The 18381-nt window shown below is 40.1% G+C and overlaps 1 protein-coding gene across 1 annotated transcript in view; it reads left to right on the top strand.

Moving 5' to 3' along the window:
• Positions 1-1446: 1446 nt before the first annotated feature.
• The window catches only part of LOC149827267 (uncharacterized), a 32414-nt gene continuing 15479 nt past the window's right edge, over positions 1447-18381 (top strand). The window contains exons 1-5 of the mRNA XM_090018483.1: positions 1447-2013; positions 11635-12736; positions 12823-13116; positions 14036-15138; positions 17184-17268. Of these exons, the coding sequence (XP_089874609.1) occupies positions 1511-2013; positions 11635-12736; positions 12823-13116; positions 14036-15138; positions 17184-17268 (3087 nt within the window). The 5' untranslated portion in view covers positions 1447-1510. The remainder of the gene's footprint in view (positions 2014-11634; positions 12737-12822; positions 13117-14035; positions 15139-17183; positions 17269-18381) is intronic.

Below are 18381 nucleotides of genomic sequence, written 5' to 3'. Positions count from 1 at the left end.
TTACGAGAACTAACCCAAACCCAAACCCAAACCCGTTGAGACCTGAGCCACCATTCAAACCGGTCCAAATCTAGAACTAATTTGACACTCATTTCAATGTATTTTCCATCTCCAATGGGCTTCATATTTCAATGGGTTTCATATTTTCAATGACAACTTATGTTGTGGGAAAATTTCAATTATAAGGAATAATGTTGGATGATTCATTGATTTTGATTTATTTTGAATATGAAATGACTTTTATGTATTTTATTATGGGTGTCAAGGGGTTAGGTTTACAAGGACCCAACCCGAACCACACCTTATAGGGTCTGGGTATAGTGATAAATAATAATACCCAATTATGACCCGGGTCCGGACCCGAAGGTCTGATTAATGCATGGACCCAGGCATAGTTTGTGAAATTTTATACCAGACTCGGACCCTACCCGAATTTCGATTAAGACCAGCAAATTTTCAATGTAAAAATGATAGAGAAAACATGGTTTTACAGGGTCAGGGTTTGGTTTATGTAATTTTCGTTGGGTCCAGGTATGTTTTTTCTTATAGTAAAGCCGATTATACCTGGGTCCGTAACCCAAATGGGTTGAAGTCTGGTACCACCAGGGTCCGAACCAAACCAGAACGTTGACACCCCTAATTATAACACGACATGATTGATTGATTTTGAAATAATATTTTGTTTTATATTAAGATTTTTTTGCATACTTTAAGATGGTTAATAAGCTTCTCAATTTAACTGCCCACAATAAATGTTGTTAGCATGACATTTTCTTAAAATTTGACTAGGGTGTAATTGGGTCTCCCTAGACATATGGTGAAACCCAAACCCGTCACACTCAATCTGGTTATACCCGAACACGTTAAACCATATGGGTTTGCATTTGTTGAAAGATATCCAGACCTGAACCAAAATGGGCCGGGTCTGGATCTAAAGCCAATTAAAAAATGAGTCGATTAGAAGTCTGACTCAAAGCATACCTGAACCCGCTAACTTATAAAAGGGTTCATGATTTCCAGCCTCGGACGAGAATTAGATTGGGCTGGGCTTGAGTTTAAGTTTTAGACCCAATTTGAAATCTGATCTAACACGACCTGACCAAATCACACCCCTAGTCCCATTAGAAGGTAGACCAAGCAAAGCGATAAATATTCAGTTTTGAAGTTTTGAAGCTTTCACATTACACAACCATCCACTTGCACGGAATGGGCATCTCCTGCCGGTCCAATGAGCCGAAAAACTGTCCAAGGCTTCTTGGATTCCGTCCTTCATGGAAAACATGAGGCACCAGAAACCGACAGCGGATCAGGTCCAAGGTGTCATAGATGCCATCCATCATCAAGACGAACGGCATCCAAAAGCTGTCCAAAAGGATGGACCCCACTTAGATGGATGCCACAATAATTTGTAGCAGATGCTGTTCGTCTTTTCATCGGAGCAAGAGAAGCAAGGGCTAAAAACAGAGAGAAGAGGCTCATTGTAAGCGAGAATCACCAAAGGAAGAAAGCAATGGTTAGCAGCCAATCGAAGGCGTCTGCCTCTTCTTCCTCACCATCATCCTCGTCAGGATTTGAGTGGGATGTGTTCCTCAGCTTCAGTGGGAAAGACACACGCAGGACTTTCACCGATCATCTCTACACTCGACTGACAAACGCAGGCATCAAGACGTTCAGGGACATGGAGGGATTGGAGAAGGGAGAGCGGATCGAGATGTTGATGGAAAAGATCAGGTGTTCCAAGGTGCTCATAGCCATCTTCTCCGAGTCCTACGCCGGATCAAGATGGTGTTTGATGGAGATCGCTGAGATTGTAAAGTGCGGTCGTTTGCTCCTTCCCATATTTTTCCATGTCGATCCTGGCAACGTTCGGGAGCAAGAAGGCCCTTTTAAAGCAGCCTTCAGAGATCACGAGGAGAACAATAAGTTGGACAAGAAGACCGTGGGAGAATGGAGGGAAGCGTTGAGGACAGCAGGGGGGTTTTCTGGGTTCAATATTGATACCATGGCAGATGGGTATGTGATCTCTCTGTGTGTGTGTGTGTGTGTGTGTGTGTGTTGGTGTGGGGGGCGGGGTGACTGGATCAGGATTCAGGACAGTAACGTTAGAATTGTTGCATACTTTTCAGTTTCAAATTGACAACATAGGAAACCAAAATTATCACATTCTTTCATATGGATTATATTAAACTTATGTTTATCACTGATCAACAATCCGAGCGAACCAAAATGGTGATCACAGTTCATCTCAAGATCTCCTCATACCACACTGTCTTTTTGCAGGCACAAACAATTTTTTCTTGCCTTCTATTGCTTTGACCTGCAAATGTGAAAACCCTATCGAAACAAATGCTTGGTCGCCTTTCCCCACCACATCACGCCAAGATTTGGCCTTCGTCCCTTTACCTTCATCTTCCTCCACTGGTGGCGTTGGTGAATCACCCCGATCCCAAGTTGCTGTTGATGTAGGGCCATCAGAACATCCCCTCACCTCAATCGTCATGCTTCCCGGTCTTATTTAATCGTGCTCTCTTTATTATATTGTATGATATAAAATATATCTAAAATATATTTCTTTCTGCTTAAAAGAACTTATATAGGAGTCAAAGCCAGCCGAGTTCACAACTTGCAAAGCCTGTTTTACAGAGTTCAAAGCAGTTCTTTACAAGCTGAAACTGCAAGTAGCTCAGCATGTTTCCTGGCCCTGGTCTTCGGCCTGCCATTCATCACATGGATAAATGACATTCAAGGCACCTCTTACTATAATAATGACCTGATCCGCTCTTTTAAAAATCTATAAATCCAGTGCTGCTGTTTGTACAGGCTAGACGGGTGCTTCTCTGCTAATTTTCTTATTAATAACCTCTTTTATTTTTATGAAAAAAAAGTGCTGTCGTTCTTACATGATAATCAACGTTTAGCCAACCTTGATCTTATATGTCAGTTGTTTATTTTTGAGATAATCTCATCATTGTGAACCAAGTAGTTGTTTGACCAGGGGTGAACACCCAGCTTGGTATCCATCGCGTTTATAGGTGCTCGGCTTGATTCTGGCCGGGCTCATGCCACCAATTGGTGATCAAGCCCAATTAGAGTCAAGCCGAGCCCAACCCAATAAGTAATCAGGTCAGGCTCAGGTATAAGGGTTAGCGAGACTCGGCCACATCCTTTTACTTATTGGGTTTATCACCACCCAGAGGCTCTCTGATACCCATTTTAAGCGAAAACAGGATGGAAAAATGATTTTGGTTCCACTTAAACTTACTCAATCCCCGACTTTGGAAGGAAGAAAGATTTGCTTTGATAATTACTAGAGAATTCGCCCTTATGGTCGGGCTATGTAAGATCATTTTCATGGTAGAAGAAAGTTTACATCACAAACCTTTTATCAAGGTTAAAAGAAAAAAGAACGAGAACCGTAAACATATTGATAATTTTAAAATGTTATTTTTTTTATGACGAATCAACCCTGAGTGAGAACCAGGTCACTGGCGGGCTTGTAACACACCGATCTGAAGCCTATAGAGTCCAGGTCATGTTGGTATTACTTCACAGAGGAAAAGTATATCGAGTTTACACAGAGAAAACATGACCAATTGTTTTTTTTAATAGACTCAAATTCTTTTAACAAGGTTCATCATTGATAACATACGAAAATAAAGATTACATGAATGTTTAATGTCAAGAAATAAAACTAACAAATATGTCTGCAGCACAATCAAAGTAGCTAATCACATATTGCCCCCACTCATGTACATGAAATCAGCAGTTGTAATTATTCAAAGAGGTGAGTATATAATTTATTAAAAACTATTTGTAAGCAATAAATCACTAACTTACAATTGTACTGGGTTACAAACCCCTAATCTGAGTTTAGTTTTCAACACATCATACAAATTTTATATATTTTAAACTCTCTTAATCTAACACTCACTCACAACTGACTATAACATTAGGTCGACTATACCGGTTATAGTCATCTATGCGCGTAGCAACCCATATAGAACACCATAATTCTACATTGTTGGACAAACTATGAACTATACTCTCTCAGTGATCTTTGGATCACCAGACACTAGAGTGAAACAACGAGGACTCTACAGGTAGCTAGCCGAGAGGTCAGACTCAAACTCGGCATGGTTCATGCTACATCCTAATCATAAATGGCTTTTAACCATTCATGGTTGTCTAGAGTCCCAGATATTGTGTGAATATAAACCCTAAGTCATATCTTAAGTTCATTACCTTAAACTTTACTCTCAAGCTCGTATTTCACTTGTTCTTTCATGAGTGCTATCGTGAAATAATCACGACGGGTCTCATTATCAATCTCAATATCTTACTTAGGTTCACACTTTGTATCATACTAAGCATGCAACAAGGTAGAGTCTCTATGTCGTTAAATCTTTGGTGACTCACTCTCCATGGTGGCTGCACTCTAGCCACGAACCAAGTAACAACTTTCAAAGGTCACCACTTTCAGGATTTAAGAGGTTAAGCATGTTAATCTTAATTTAAATTCAAACAACATGGCTAAACTCAAGGGACTCGAGGCTAATCATAATTCTCATTACAATGCATGTCATTTAGAGCGTATAACATAGATATGTTGTCAAAAGATGATCTTTGTTTCTAGTATGCATGACATATCATGTTCAGCATGCATATGCATTCATCTCATTGCAATTAACTCATGCATGGTCATTCTATGCACATTATGTTCACTCAGGAGATATATTTTTAAACATGCTAATATACACAAACAATGCTAACATGCAACACAACATGATTTATTCACAACTAAGGTTACTTATAATATCCTTTAGCTCGAATATAAATGTTGCACTGTAGTCATAATCGAGTCTCAAGTGACTCTGACAGTAGAATTTAACCATCACACAATCATGTTCATATTAATACACATATATTATTTATATGTTCACACAAGGGTAATTGCTTATTTCAACTTTGTGATTTGACCTGACTCATCCTAGTCAAAACAAGTTTGATGTGAGTTTACAATACTAGGTTTACTGAACCTAGTTCAGACCCAACTGGGTTTGTGTTCAAAATCAATTGAATTCTCAAAAATCCATAATGGATCCACTTACTAACATGTGCATATCCATATCCAGTTTGGTGTACATTGGATTGGATCCAACTGGGTTCAGTTTTGTCTCAGTCAGGGACAGACTAGACTTGTTTAGTTTTGTCCCATTCAAGAATAAACTGAACTGGATCCAGTTTAGTTTCAAACTAGATCCATACTAAATTATAAATTTGATCCAGATCTACTTCTGATTTAGATCCAGGACTGTCATACTGGATCCAGACCCAGTTATGATCTAGATCAAGAACTGATCTATCTAACTATGGACTGGATCTAGATTCAGATATATATTGGATCCAAAACTGATCTAAATTATCTCAAACTGGGTCCAGATTCATGACTGATACATCCAACTCTATACTAGATCCAGACCCAAATCTGTCTAGATCTGGTTTAACTTGGATCAGTCCAGGTCAACTAGATCGAACTGAACCCACACTACAAGAAAAATACTAATTAGCGATGAAAATGTGAGACGGATTTTTTTCATCGCAAATTTGCGACGGAGTAGCGAGAGAAAACTCTCCGTCGCTAACATTCAAAATATTTGTGAAATTAGCAACGGAAAAAATTTCGTCGCGAATCCATCGCTAATTAGCGATGGATTCACGACGGAAAAATTATGTCTCAAACTCCATCGCAACTTAGCGACGGAAAATTTTTCGTTGCTAATCCATTGCTAAGTCACGACGGATTAGCGACGATATTTTTCCATCGCCAAACATTACAAGAAAAAATGCTAATTAGCGACGAAATTAGCGAGAGAATTTTTCTGTTGCTAATTAGCGACGAAATTAGCAAGGTTCGAAACTCGTTAACCATACTTGGTCTGGACTGACCCAGACCGAGTCGGTTTTGGTCAGACCCGACCAGTTGGGGTTCACATCCAGACTGGTTCAGTCACACCAAGTGGGTCTGGTTCAGTCCAAACAGTTCAGTCAACCAAGACTCTTTTTTCTTTTTCCTGGATCAGCACGGGAGACATGACTCGGTCGGATTTAAACCCCCCCCCCCCTCCCCAAGACCAAGTTGGTTCTATCGACATTTGGGTTGGGGTTAAGGCAGAAGGGGTACAACCCCTTCCTGACCTTCACCCCCCACCACAGAGGTTGCAGGCAACCTTTGGTTGTCGGCCCTCTCTTTCTCTACAACAATGTCGGCAACTACAACTGTTGGCTTTTTTTTCTATAATACGTCGGCAGCCATGGCTGCCAGCCTTAAAAAAAAATAGACATAAGGAAGAACAAGGTAAGGGCGTACCTGCCGATGGTGGCTCCTCTCGGTGTGCTCCGGTAATCGTCATCCCACTGTCTCTGTCCCTCTCGAAAGCTCGCTCTCGTTTATTTCTTTTGTGGGTAGAGAGGTTCACTGTGAGGGCTCGACGGATGAGGAGAAGCCTCACCCTCCCACCCAACGATCGTGGGGGTGGGGTGAGGTTTATTCCCTTCCCTCGATGAGTCGGGAAGACAGTTGGGGAACTGTCTTCCCTATTCGTTTGTGAGTCTTTTTACTTAACTTCCCCACCCAACACCATCGAGTGGGTTTTACAGGGCCTGCCACCCTGCAAGTTAAAACTCCAAATTGAGGACACGATCACCCAGCCTTACGTGCCCCAACCGTGTAAAAGCAACAACAACCCCATGTGGGTTCGATCCTGGGCCTTCAGCTTCACACAAGACCCCTCTTACCACATGGGATACCACCTTAGTGTATTTTATGGTTTTAAACAAGAGGGAGAAAGACGTTTGAGAGAGAGAGAGAGTTTCTTCTTAGAGACATGGGGGGAGAGACAGAAGAGGTGCTATAAATATAAACTATTTAATGTTTAAAGAAATTATAATGTGTCATGTATCACTTCATTTTTTATGCACATACAATTGTTTACTTACATTCTCAATTCACATGATAAGAATGTCAATAAAGAAAAAGTTATAAAGCATCTATTTTTTTGCACTTGATACCCTTGTTTATGCTTTAATAATATTTAAGATACGAGAGATGAGATTTTAATCCTTCATAATAGGGGTGTCAACCGGTCTGACCTTATCTAAAATAGGTGGGTCCAAACCCGAATCCGATTAAATGATGTGGGTATTAGATTTGTATTCAAGTCTGATTAAATTTTTAATAAAAAAAACATACCCAGACCTGATAAGAATTACATAGAGACTCAATCCATACTTGGTAAAATACTATATTTTTAAGTTTTTTACATTAAAAATATTTAGATCTTAATTAGAACTCATTTCAGATCTAGGTTTGGTATAAAATTTCATAAATCGTACCCGACTTATTTAATAATCGAAACTCATGGGCACAACCTAGATAGTTAATGGGACCCCTTCTTTGTAACTCATGGTCATACCTGATCCGTTGACACCCCTCCTTCGTACTGAATGACACAAAACTGTTTTCTTCATGGATTGCACAAAAGGTGGAAGCTCTAGTTTTAAAAATCTATTGCATTAATTAATGCTCATTGTCTCTTCCTAAATGCATACCGTTGGCATTAATGTTTGTACAAGCACTTTTTACTTTTTCAAAGTAATGCATTTTAACTTTTAAGTTGCTTTGACTTTAGTGCTAGGACTGGAGAAGTCTAACCCATCACGAGCTTAGAAGAGAAGGCCCCTACGACGTAGCTTCAGGTAGTCACAAACACTAAAAGCAAGTCTTTTAAGCGTGAACATGCAACACGCGCACATGAGTGAAAGCAAGTATGCACATGCACAAGCACAAAGAGAGTACGGAGATAAGGATGCATAAAACCTCTTTATAGCAACTTGTAAGCAAATTACATAGAGAAGGAGAGAGAGGGACCCGATACACGGGGTACTTAAGCCAAAATGTCATATACAAGCACTGGAGAGTGCCAAAGAGGTATATACATTAGGAACAAAAATGTGAAAACATGGCAGTCTGAAATACACTATCCCGCCTAAGTTGGCGTCATCTTCGACACCAATTGTTCATGGTAGTCCTTTACAAGTTAACAATATTGAAACATTGGGTAGCTTTGTCCTATGTGACTTCACACTCTAGTAGGCCTCTTTACTCCACCAAGTACTTCTTGACTTCACTGAGGTAGTTATTGGAGTGGTTGATAATGACTTCTGGTTCTCTGCCTAGGATGTTGACTTTTGACAACGTGTGTTGCGAAATGGGAGCACGTTGAGGCATGCTCTGTTGAGAGACTCCTTTATCTTCTCTTACTTGCCAATAACTTGATCTCAGGTCCAACTTAGAGATGACCTTAGTCTTTTTGAGCTGATCAAACAAGTCCACAATCAAAGGAAGCATCATTGTCAATTTATTCAATGCCATGTAGTCGACACTCAGACGCTTCGTCCTATCGTGCTTTGCCTGAAATAGCACGAGCACTCTAAAGGGAGCTTTAAATGATTGGATGATCCCTGCGTCGAGCATGTCATTCAATTGCTTACGTAGTTTCTGCAGCTCAGAAATTGACATACGGTATGGAGCCATGGCAGGTGGCTATGCACCCGACACTAACTCAATCTAATTGTCTACCTCACACCTTGGAGGTAGCGTTTTTGGTAGTTCGGCGGGCATAACATTGTTGAACTCCTTCAATATGGGCACTAGGGCCCCCTGAGACATCAACAACTTCTCCTGCTTGATCCGTTGCTCCGATCATGAGGAGAGAAGTCTCTTCACCACTTTTCATGCCTCTTTTCACTTATAGTGTGGACACCAAGCACTCATGAGGCTTCTCTACAGGTATCGTAGTAACCATGTAAGGCTGATTCTCACTATCAAAGCTAACAATGTTAAGGTGATGCATCGACACTGCCTTGATACTTTTTAAAAATTTCATCCTAAGGATGACTTTGAAATAATCCATCGTTGCCACTTAAAATGTGATCCTTCCTGACCAGTTATTGATATGCACTGGTGCGTTACAGACAACATTGTAGATGGCCCTTGCTTTAGAGTTAATCGCTTTCATGCGGCTCTTCTTATTTTCCCACTGTAATCCCAAATGTTTTGCTTCTTCACGAGAGATGAAGTTATGCATATCATCTGTGTCTACCGACGCCTTAGTGAGTCTTCCATTGAGCAGAAGTTTCAAGTACATTAGTTCTTTGCATACAATTGATTTTACAGTAGCTGTCACCTTCAGTGTATTCATCATCTGCATTGCCTCAATAATTGCTGCCTCTGTAGGTTGATGAACTTCCTCACCCTAAACGGCATTCGCAGCTTGGGGCACGCAGTTATCTTCATTCTCTTGACCACGATTCCTGTTGGGATACATATCGGCTCAATGATCGCCATGGTAGATACGATAATCACGACGATGATAGTTAACTCCCTGAAAGTTGTTCATGTTTGATTATTGTTATTATTATTCTGACCATCTTGTTGGGCTTGATTCTGCTAGATCCCACGGCTAGCATTCTGCCCATTATCTTTCCTTCGATTATTATTGTTATGGTCATTTTTATGTGGTCTACCTTGAAATGTTGTATTATACCTATCAAGCTTGACAAGCTTCTTTGCAACAACAAGCGCCGCAACGAGAGTTGGAGGATCATGCCAAATGAGTTTCGTGGCTGCCCACCCCTACAATCCATGGCTGAAGTAGAACAACCGATATGCATCGCTCATGTCCTCGATGTCCAACATCACCGAGGTGAACGCCTTAACATAGTCATGAACTGATCGTGTATGTTTCAATGCCAGCAACCTATTGCGAGCCAATCTTTCTTTATTTTTAGGCAAAAAGAAGTCACATGTCGCTTTCTTAAGGTCCTCCTATGAGTCTATCATGCCAAGCTCATGCTCAACATTGCCTAAATGATGTCTCTACCAAAGAGTCGCTTCATCCACAAAGTACATCATTGTGGTGCACTGCCTATCTATGTCTTCCTCCATACTAGCAACATCAAGATACTGCTCCTTCTGGTAAATGAAGTTCTTGAAGTCTCTCGAGTTCTGAGTGCCCCTACACTTTGCAAGCTCAAGTATCTTGATACGTGGCCTATCCACATGCAGTGTAGCTCCACCAACTGGGAGAGTCCTTAACTGTCACTCCAACTGATCATTCTTTCGTCGGATAACATCCATTTCTACAGCCATGATGTTGAACCATCCTAACAGATCATCTAAGGTGATGGCAAGGTCATCCACCGAACACCCAAATCTAGTGGCAAGACTTTCCACAGAATCCTCCACCCCCTCTATTGCAGTCTTGATCTCTAGGTTGAGATCCGTAGAAGTAGCACAAGTTGCATTAACTAACTTCTTCATGTTGGTCATTGTCCCTATCAGCTCGACGACATCACGCATAATAGTTGACACACGATCATCGTTCATGAACTCTTCTTCAAGAGAAACTATACTACCTGAAGGAGTCATGATATGTTTTATCAGTGCTATTGTCAATCCCAACGTTGACAAGGCTCTGGTACCAACTTGTCATGGGCTTAGAAATGAAGGCCGCCACGACGTAGCTTTAAGTAGTCATAAACATCGAAAGCAGGTTTTTTAAGCGCACATGCAAACTCACAATACAAGCGCAGGAGAGGAAGCAATAGTATGCTCATGCAGAAGCACAAAAAGTGCAAGGAGACTAGGATGCATAAAACTTCTTTATAGCAACTTATAAGCAAAGTACATAAAGAGAGAGATATAGGAGACCGATATACTTAAACCAAAAAGTCATATACAAGCATTTGAGAGTGCCAAACAGACATATACATCAGGAACAAAAAAGGTGAAAAGATGACTGTCCTGAATAAAACAATTCATTGGTCATAAATATGTGCAACCTCCACTCCTTGCACAATGGGTAATACAGTTATGATTTGAGATCTATGTGTTGGTTTGATTCGGTTAACTAAAGGGTTTTTGGGGGCTATAGGTGGGTCACGGGCTTGAGCAATCAACTTGATTGATGTGCGGTCAGACCCAACCCGCTAGCTATCAGGTTGGATCGTCTGCAGTTAAAATATTATTGGGTCAGTCGGGCTTTGGTGGACCCTTAATCGACCTGGTGTGCACCCGCATGTTTGAACGGGTCGGGTTTACCCGAACTTGACCTGGTCCAAACCCTATAGGGTCTGGGTAGGATGACAAATAAGAAAACCTGGGTCCGGACCTCAAGGTCTGATTAATACATGGATACCAGTATAGTTTGTGAAATTTTATACTAGACTCAGGCCCAACCCGAGTTCTGATTAAGACCCACAAATTTTGAATGTAAAAATGATAAAAAATAGTATTTTACTGGGTTTGGTTCATGTAGTTCTTAACGGGTCCGAGTATAGTTTCTCTTATAGTATACTCGATTAGACCCGGGTCTGAACCCGATACCATACCCAAATATCTGGTCCAAGTCTGGTTCTATCTTGGTCTGAACCCAACCAGACCCGTTGACAGCCCTAGTCATTACTCATGGGGATTCTCATAAAACATGAATCATTTTTATTTTCAAAAAAAAAAAGAAAAAAGAAAAAGAAGGAAAGATACAGTCTCAAATTTCATGTGAATGAACTCTGCAGGCACGAGGCAAAGCTGATTGAAGAGGTCGTTCGAAGAGTTCTTAAAGAAATAAACAAGCTCCCTTTCGAGGTGGCCAGTTACCCTGTTGGACTGGATTCCAGAGTGGCAGATATCTTAAAGATGTTGGAAATGGAAGATAAGGGGGTTCAATTAATGGTTGGCATCCACGGTATGGGCGGCATCGGCAAGACCACTCTTGCAAAGGCTGTTTACAATGAGATATCTCTCGAATTTAAGGGTAGCATTTTCATTTCAGATGTGAAGAATAAAGCAAAAAAGGACGATGGTCTCGCTTCACTGCAGAAGCAGATGCTAGTTGATATCTTAAACGACGAAACTATTGTACGAGATGTTAGTGCAGGAAAACCCTTGATAAAAGAGCGGCTTGGTCGTAAGAACGTTCTCATCGTTCTTGATGATGTGGATAACACCGACCAACTTGAGGCGTTGGCTGAAAGCAAAGACTGGTTTGGTCCAGGTAGTCGAATCATAATCACAACAAGAGACAAGCATATATTAACAGCGGCGAGCCGTTTGGATGGCAGAAAAATCTACAAGGTTAATGACTTGAGCGATGGTCAATCGCTTGAGCTCTTCTGCTACCATGCCTTCCAGACAAGGCAGCCAAAAGAAGGATATGCAGATCTCTCAGAGAAAGTTGTGAAGCTTGCAGTCAAGTTACCCCTGGCTCTTAAGGTTTTGGGAACATATTTATCTGACAAGAACGGTGTGGAGTTGTGGGATGATGCTATAAAACAACTGAAAACATGTCCTCATGATGATATTATCGGGAAATTGAAAATAAGCTTTAATGGACTTAACGAAGATGAACAACGTGTATTTTTGGACCTAGCGTGCATATTCAACATAATAGATCAAAGTTGTGCAGAGTACGTATGGACAGCCTGTGGATTTTTTCCAAAAATTCTAGTCAACAACCTCGTGGATAAGGCTCTAATAAACGTCAATAAAAAGGGTGAGCTAGAAATGCATGATCTGCTTCAAGATATGGGGAAGCATATTGTTTCAAAAGAAGATCTTTGGAGAAATACCAGGTTGTGGGAGTATAATCACATCGTTCATCTTACGGATAACCTCATAGTAAGTACCAGTGCTGCACACTTTTGTTTCATCAATTTATCTTTATTGATTCTCAACTTTAATTTACTTCTTACGTCTGTCATCAGGAATGCAAGAAGGTAGAAGGCATCTCCATTGTTGGTAATACGAAAAAAGCAAATTGTTTAAGTGCACAGGCTTTTGCAAACATGTCTAATCTTAGACTACTTCGTATCAATCACGCTAACTTCAAGGATGATCTTGACCGCAATCTACCTATGGAACTAAAATGGTTGGAGTGGAAGGGTTGCCCTCTAAAGTCACTACCACATGGCTTTAATTTGGAGAAGATTGCTGTCCTTGACACGTCCAATAGTAAGATTGTTCGGGTGAGCAGCGAACAGGCTTTGTCTACAAAAGAGGTAAGCTACCACATGTGCCTTGTATGCTTTTCCTTTGGGAAATTTTCAAATATGTTTAGTTCTTGCACGCACGAAAAGTTTGAGAGTTTACTAATTCACACCAAAGTTTTTACTACTTGGGTTAATCAAATTCCCCCAATCATGAATTTAGGTTGGGTTTATTTTAAGTTAACACTAACTCATATTTTAAAGATATCAATTACCATTGTAACTTGTGAGATGAATTATTAATTTACCTTGATCTACAAGTCCGAAAAAAGTTTGACCGCTGGACTGTGATCAAAATGTATTTAATATAAAAAATTTATTAACTCTTGACCTCCTCAACATAAAACAAAATATTAACCAGTACACTAAATAATTAGTCATTGGCAATTTTTGAAAGACAGGCACAATTGCTCATATGTCAAGGGTTGGTAAGGTTTTGTGCGTTGTGTCGAATTACCATCAATTCCTTTGAGTTTCGGCCTTGCGACCGTACTCCTAACTCTAACATAAAACCTTTGAGTTTTGTGCGTTGGAGAGTGTTAAGATATTGGTGGAAGGGTGCATTTGTCCTAACATTTTGAAATGTGGAAAATGTAAGGACGATTTTGTAAAATGTAATTATGATTATGAAAAATTAAATAAGGTAGAGATATTTTTGGGTATAGTACATTACGGAGGGACGACTACAAAAGAACTCTTGAAAGGTAGGATATAGGAAACTTTTTCTGAAGAGGCTGCATCGCTTCTTTTTGTCATTTGTTTATGTTCCTTTTCTTTTTGAATGTGATACGTTGTCACTTTTTGTCATTTCCTTTCTTTCATAAAAAAAAATCAGGGTAGCTTATGTGCGTAAGCTCCAAAAATAAACATGCTTCCCATTTGAATATTTTTCGTCATGCTTTCCTTATCAAAAGTGGATAACGGTTGACAGGTCTTCGAAGAATTGAAAATCCTCAATCTCAAAGGCTGCACACATCTTGTTAGTATTGCTGATGTTGTTGCCAATGCTCACCAACTGCAGAAGTTGGTACTTGATGATTGTTATAAGTTGGCTAAAGTTGATGAATCAATTAGCCAATTGACAAAGTTGGTTTCCTTGAGCATGAGACGCTGTAAAGCACTGAAGGAACTGCCCAACGGTATTTGTTTGTTGAACTCTCTTCAATCCCTTGTCCTTGAAGAATGCTCTGAGCTTGCAACTTTGCCAGATAAGTTAGGAGGCCTAGAATCACTGATTGAGCTGGATTTAAGGGGAACAAAAATAGAAAGCAATCCAGATTCCGTTGGATATTTGACCAAACTCCACAAACTAAGACTTGGTAAATGCAGGTTGCTTGCTTCATTACCTTCTTCATTGGGTCGTATAGAATCACTAAGGGAACTCGATTTATCAGAGACTGCAATAAAAAGCATTCCAGATTCCGTTGGATATTTGAGCAACATTGAGACACTGGATGTTAGAGATTGCAAGTCACTCGTTGCATTACCTTCACTTAGCAATTGCAAGATTCTAAGATTGCATTTACACGGACCTGGTCGGTTCAAGTTTGACGTGTTTATCAGTAGTGTGAGAAGGGAAGATTCATGCAAGCACTTTGTTGACCATTTGTGCAGAGAACTGGAAAAAAATCTCATAAGTGTTTTTATGGATGATGAATCAAACAAAGGTGAGCAGATGGATGAGCTATTTACAGTCATCCAAGATTCAGAAGTCTTTATTACTGTCTTCTCAAAGCACTATGCGGAGGCAAAACGGCATCTTATGGAGTACGCCAAAATGGTTGAGTGTGGGAGGTTGATCATCCCCATATTCTTTGACATTCATCCCCACTCTGTCAAGTGTCAAAGAGAGTCATTCGAAAAAGCATTCCAGAAGCATGAAGAAGACAAAGATTTGGAAGAGGAAACGGTGACGCAGTGGAGGAAAGCATTGAAAAAAGTAGAGGAGGTCGAGGGCCATTGTGTGAATTCCGAGGCAGATGAGTATGCAAAGTTCCCTCTCTCTCTCTTGGGATTTTTTGAAATTCCTGCCACGTAGAAGTTTTCTAAGATGTTTTATGCTTCAATGCCAATGAATTGAATGTTTTCTTTTAAAAAAAAAGTTTTCAAAGATGAATGGGATGAATGTCAGTGTCTGGAACCTAGACATGGGTGATGAGTCTGATGACCCTTTATAATGACATTTCATAAACCTAAAACCTATTGAAGAAAGAAGTTTGCCCTAGTGACCTGTTACAGTTGGAGGCTTGTTTCATATCCATAGTTGCTTGTAGGGCTGTCAACAGATCGAATATGGATCAGCTTTTTACCAATAGTCACAAATCTCGGAAAATCTGGCAATATTTTAAAGAAAAACTAGGCTTTCTTGGTTTCCATGCACCCGTCTTTATGTTTAATTTAGTCCGACTGATCAATTTTTAACAAGGTTGTTACTGTTTTTAGAATTGTGCACCTAATTACAAGACTGCTTTGGCACTTGACTCATAACTCAAAAATGGGTTTTTATAGATCCAACAATGTAGATGGAACCAGGTGGTGGATTAAGTGCCGGATGCCAAATCCCCATTTAAAACAATTTTAGGGGATTTGTCGTCCCATGTAAAGCACTTGAAAAACAACGTAATGCTGATTTTCAACATCACCTAATCCAAAACCACGTTTACAATTATTTTTTTTTTAAGACGGGGAACCCTCACCGAGAACTGGGTCACTTAATGAGCCCATCCCCTGCGAAGTAAAGCCCGGGAGGGGTCACGGATACCCGAGCCCTTACCGGTCGAACCCACCTGTTAAAGGCACTCACACACAACCAGTGGAAGTTGGAACGTGGGAGGAAGGGGTCAGCACACTCCTTCAGTCCAAGCCTGCTGCCACTCAGGCGCGACCCAAGTGGGTGTAAAACCACGTTTACAAATTTATTGATATTGAAATTAAACACAAAGGGGTCAAGTTTATTGATATTGACCCCCTACAAACCACAAAAAATGAACAGAAGACCGAAGCGGTTGCAGGATGCTAGAACGACATCAAAGTGCTAGTTATTTTTCCATCCTAAACACTAGATTTGTTAGTTATCATTTTGGGAAAATCGTGTTGTAATACTTTTGGATCTACAACATCCAATTTGGGTTTACAACATTTTGAATGAATTTGTTTTTCATGCATGCTATATTAAGTATAATATCGTTTTGAGTGAAATATAACCCGCCCGAGGTTTAAAACCCAAGTTAAAAAGGTTTTCCGTTGATTGTTCTCAAAAGTAAAAAGAAAAGTTTTAAAATTTCATGTATTTCTTCAAGGGTTGGATATCTCGGGGCATTACAATAAGAAAACACGTTTTATAAGTAACAACTAAATCCCATATAGGAGTAAGTGAAAACATAGAAGTGTGACCCTTGAAAATAAATAAATGAACATATAAAATTTAAGATCTATGAATATAATGAAGATTATGGGTCCAGCTGCATGGAACTGTTTAGCAAGTTTCTTCACATCATATGAAATGTCCAGATCATGGAGTGTGCATTTTAACCATGTGGTCATGGGTTCAGATCTTGTCCTCATACAGACCATGAAAAAAATCATCCTTATGACATCACACTTTTTTGTTGGTCTATGTATCATGGAAGTCATTTTACTGAGAAAATGTTTCTCTCAATTAGGAACAACAAAGATTCCATTCTCTAATATTTGTTAAATCTTGTTTTTGATTTCTATCTTATTTGTTTTAGATCGAACAGAAACTACGCATTATTCAAACATGTAAAATGTGCTCGGCAAGCAGAATATGAACACTAGATACTCCACTCGTCTCGTATAAGCTTGTTAGGTATCAAAAAATATATTTTACACTTGCTTTTTTATAATCCTATTACATTCATGTATAACTTGGGTTCATTATAAGATCGGAACTTGGTTTGGCTCACCACAAGAATGAGCCAAGCTTGAACACTTCAAGCTCGGCTCGTTCAGTTTTACCACCCCTCGTTGTACTGCACACTTGAGCTGGAAATCATAGCATAGATGCCTTCAGCATGGCTTGTTTTTGCAGAATCAATTAAAGGTCATGTTTTTTCCAGAGCAGATCATGCCGGGTTACCCTTGACGCAAACTGTAAGGGTCTTCCTCCGACGTGATGTGATGAACGACATGCCAAACACCATGGTTTTTTTTATATAGCTTTCAGCCATTTAGGGGTGGCAGTGGACCTAGTGGGGAAATGGGGCCCCGCCCCCCCTCGCCCCATTTGGACCGGAGATGAAGGACATGAAACAGGGATGGAGGTTAAAATCCAATGGTTAGATTGTTGACCTCTGAGATGCGCACCACAAATTTTTTACGAACCCATTGATGCTCTAGGTGAACGGAACGACATGTAGAACGTAGAAAATAGATTGACTCTAGGGATGACAGTGAACTGGGGGCGGGGGACAAGGTCTCCACCCCCACCCTGTCTCAAAATTTTGCCTTTCATTGCCGCACGGGTTTTTATTTTAACCTCCATCTCCGCCTCCATTCCCTTTTCATGTCCTCCATCCCCAGTTCAAACGGTGCGAGGCGGCCCGTTTCTCTCTCCTAAAGGCATTTTAGTTATTTTACTAACGGGGATTAGGGATAGGGCAGGGCGGGAGAAAACGTAAGTCTATCCCCGCGTACATGTACAGATCAACAAGTATAAAAGTCATTTTCAACTCCAGCACCATATTCTTTTACATTTTGTGATGCATTAATTTTGAATTTCAGTACATAAATTTCCATGTAAATATCCTTAACCGACGACAGAGTTGATTTCTATGGTGCCAACATTGCTTCTAAGAAGATTGATAAAATTGATTAGATGATCTTTTTACTAAGCATACTTCTACTCGGCAAAAATTCAATACCCTGAGTCTACCTGCATGAGCAAGCCTTCAGGGTAGACAACCAACCCACCAACATTTAACCAGAGCACCAAGATAGATAAGAACCATGTGTTGGCCTGAAAATGTTGATAACAAATGAAAATAACTTTTCGAGTTATTTTTCAGCCCACCGCAAGAAAAGCACTAGAAAGAAGAAAATACATTGGTAATCCTAAAAAAATAATTCGCTAGGTACATTTCGGTCCCAAAATGACATGGGCCTAAGCGAGCCCAATGAAGTTATGTTCATCCTTGGCTCATTTATTATTATACTAAGCTCGTGACTCGGCTCATGCTCTTGTTTAGCCATGTCAAGCTCAAGCTCAGCTCATCCCTAAGTTCTCTTGTAAAAAAAAGTCATATTTATACACAAAAT

This window comes from Nuphar pumila, chromosome 10 (genome assembly GCF_984573655.1).
Source record: "Nuphar pumila chromosome 10, dmNupPumi1.hap1.1, whole genome shotgun sequence".
Taxonomy (NCBI): Eukaryota; Viridiplantae; Streptophyta; class Magnoliopsida; order Nymphaeales; family Nymphaeaceae; genus Nuphar; species Nuphar pumila.
This window is presented reverse-complemented; position numbering and strand designations above follow the sequence as displayed.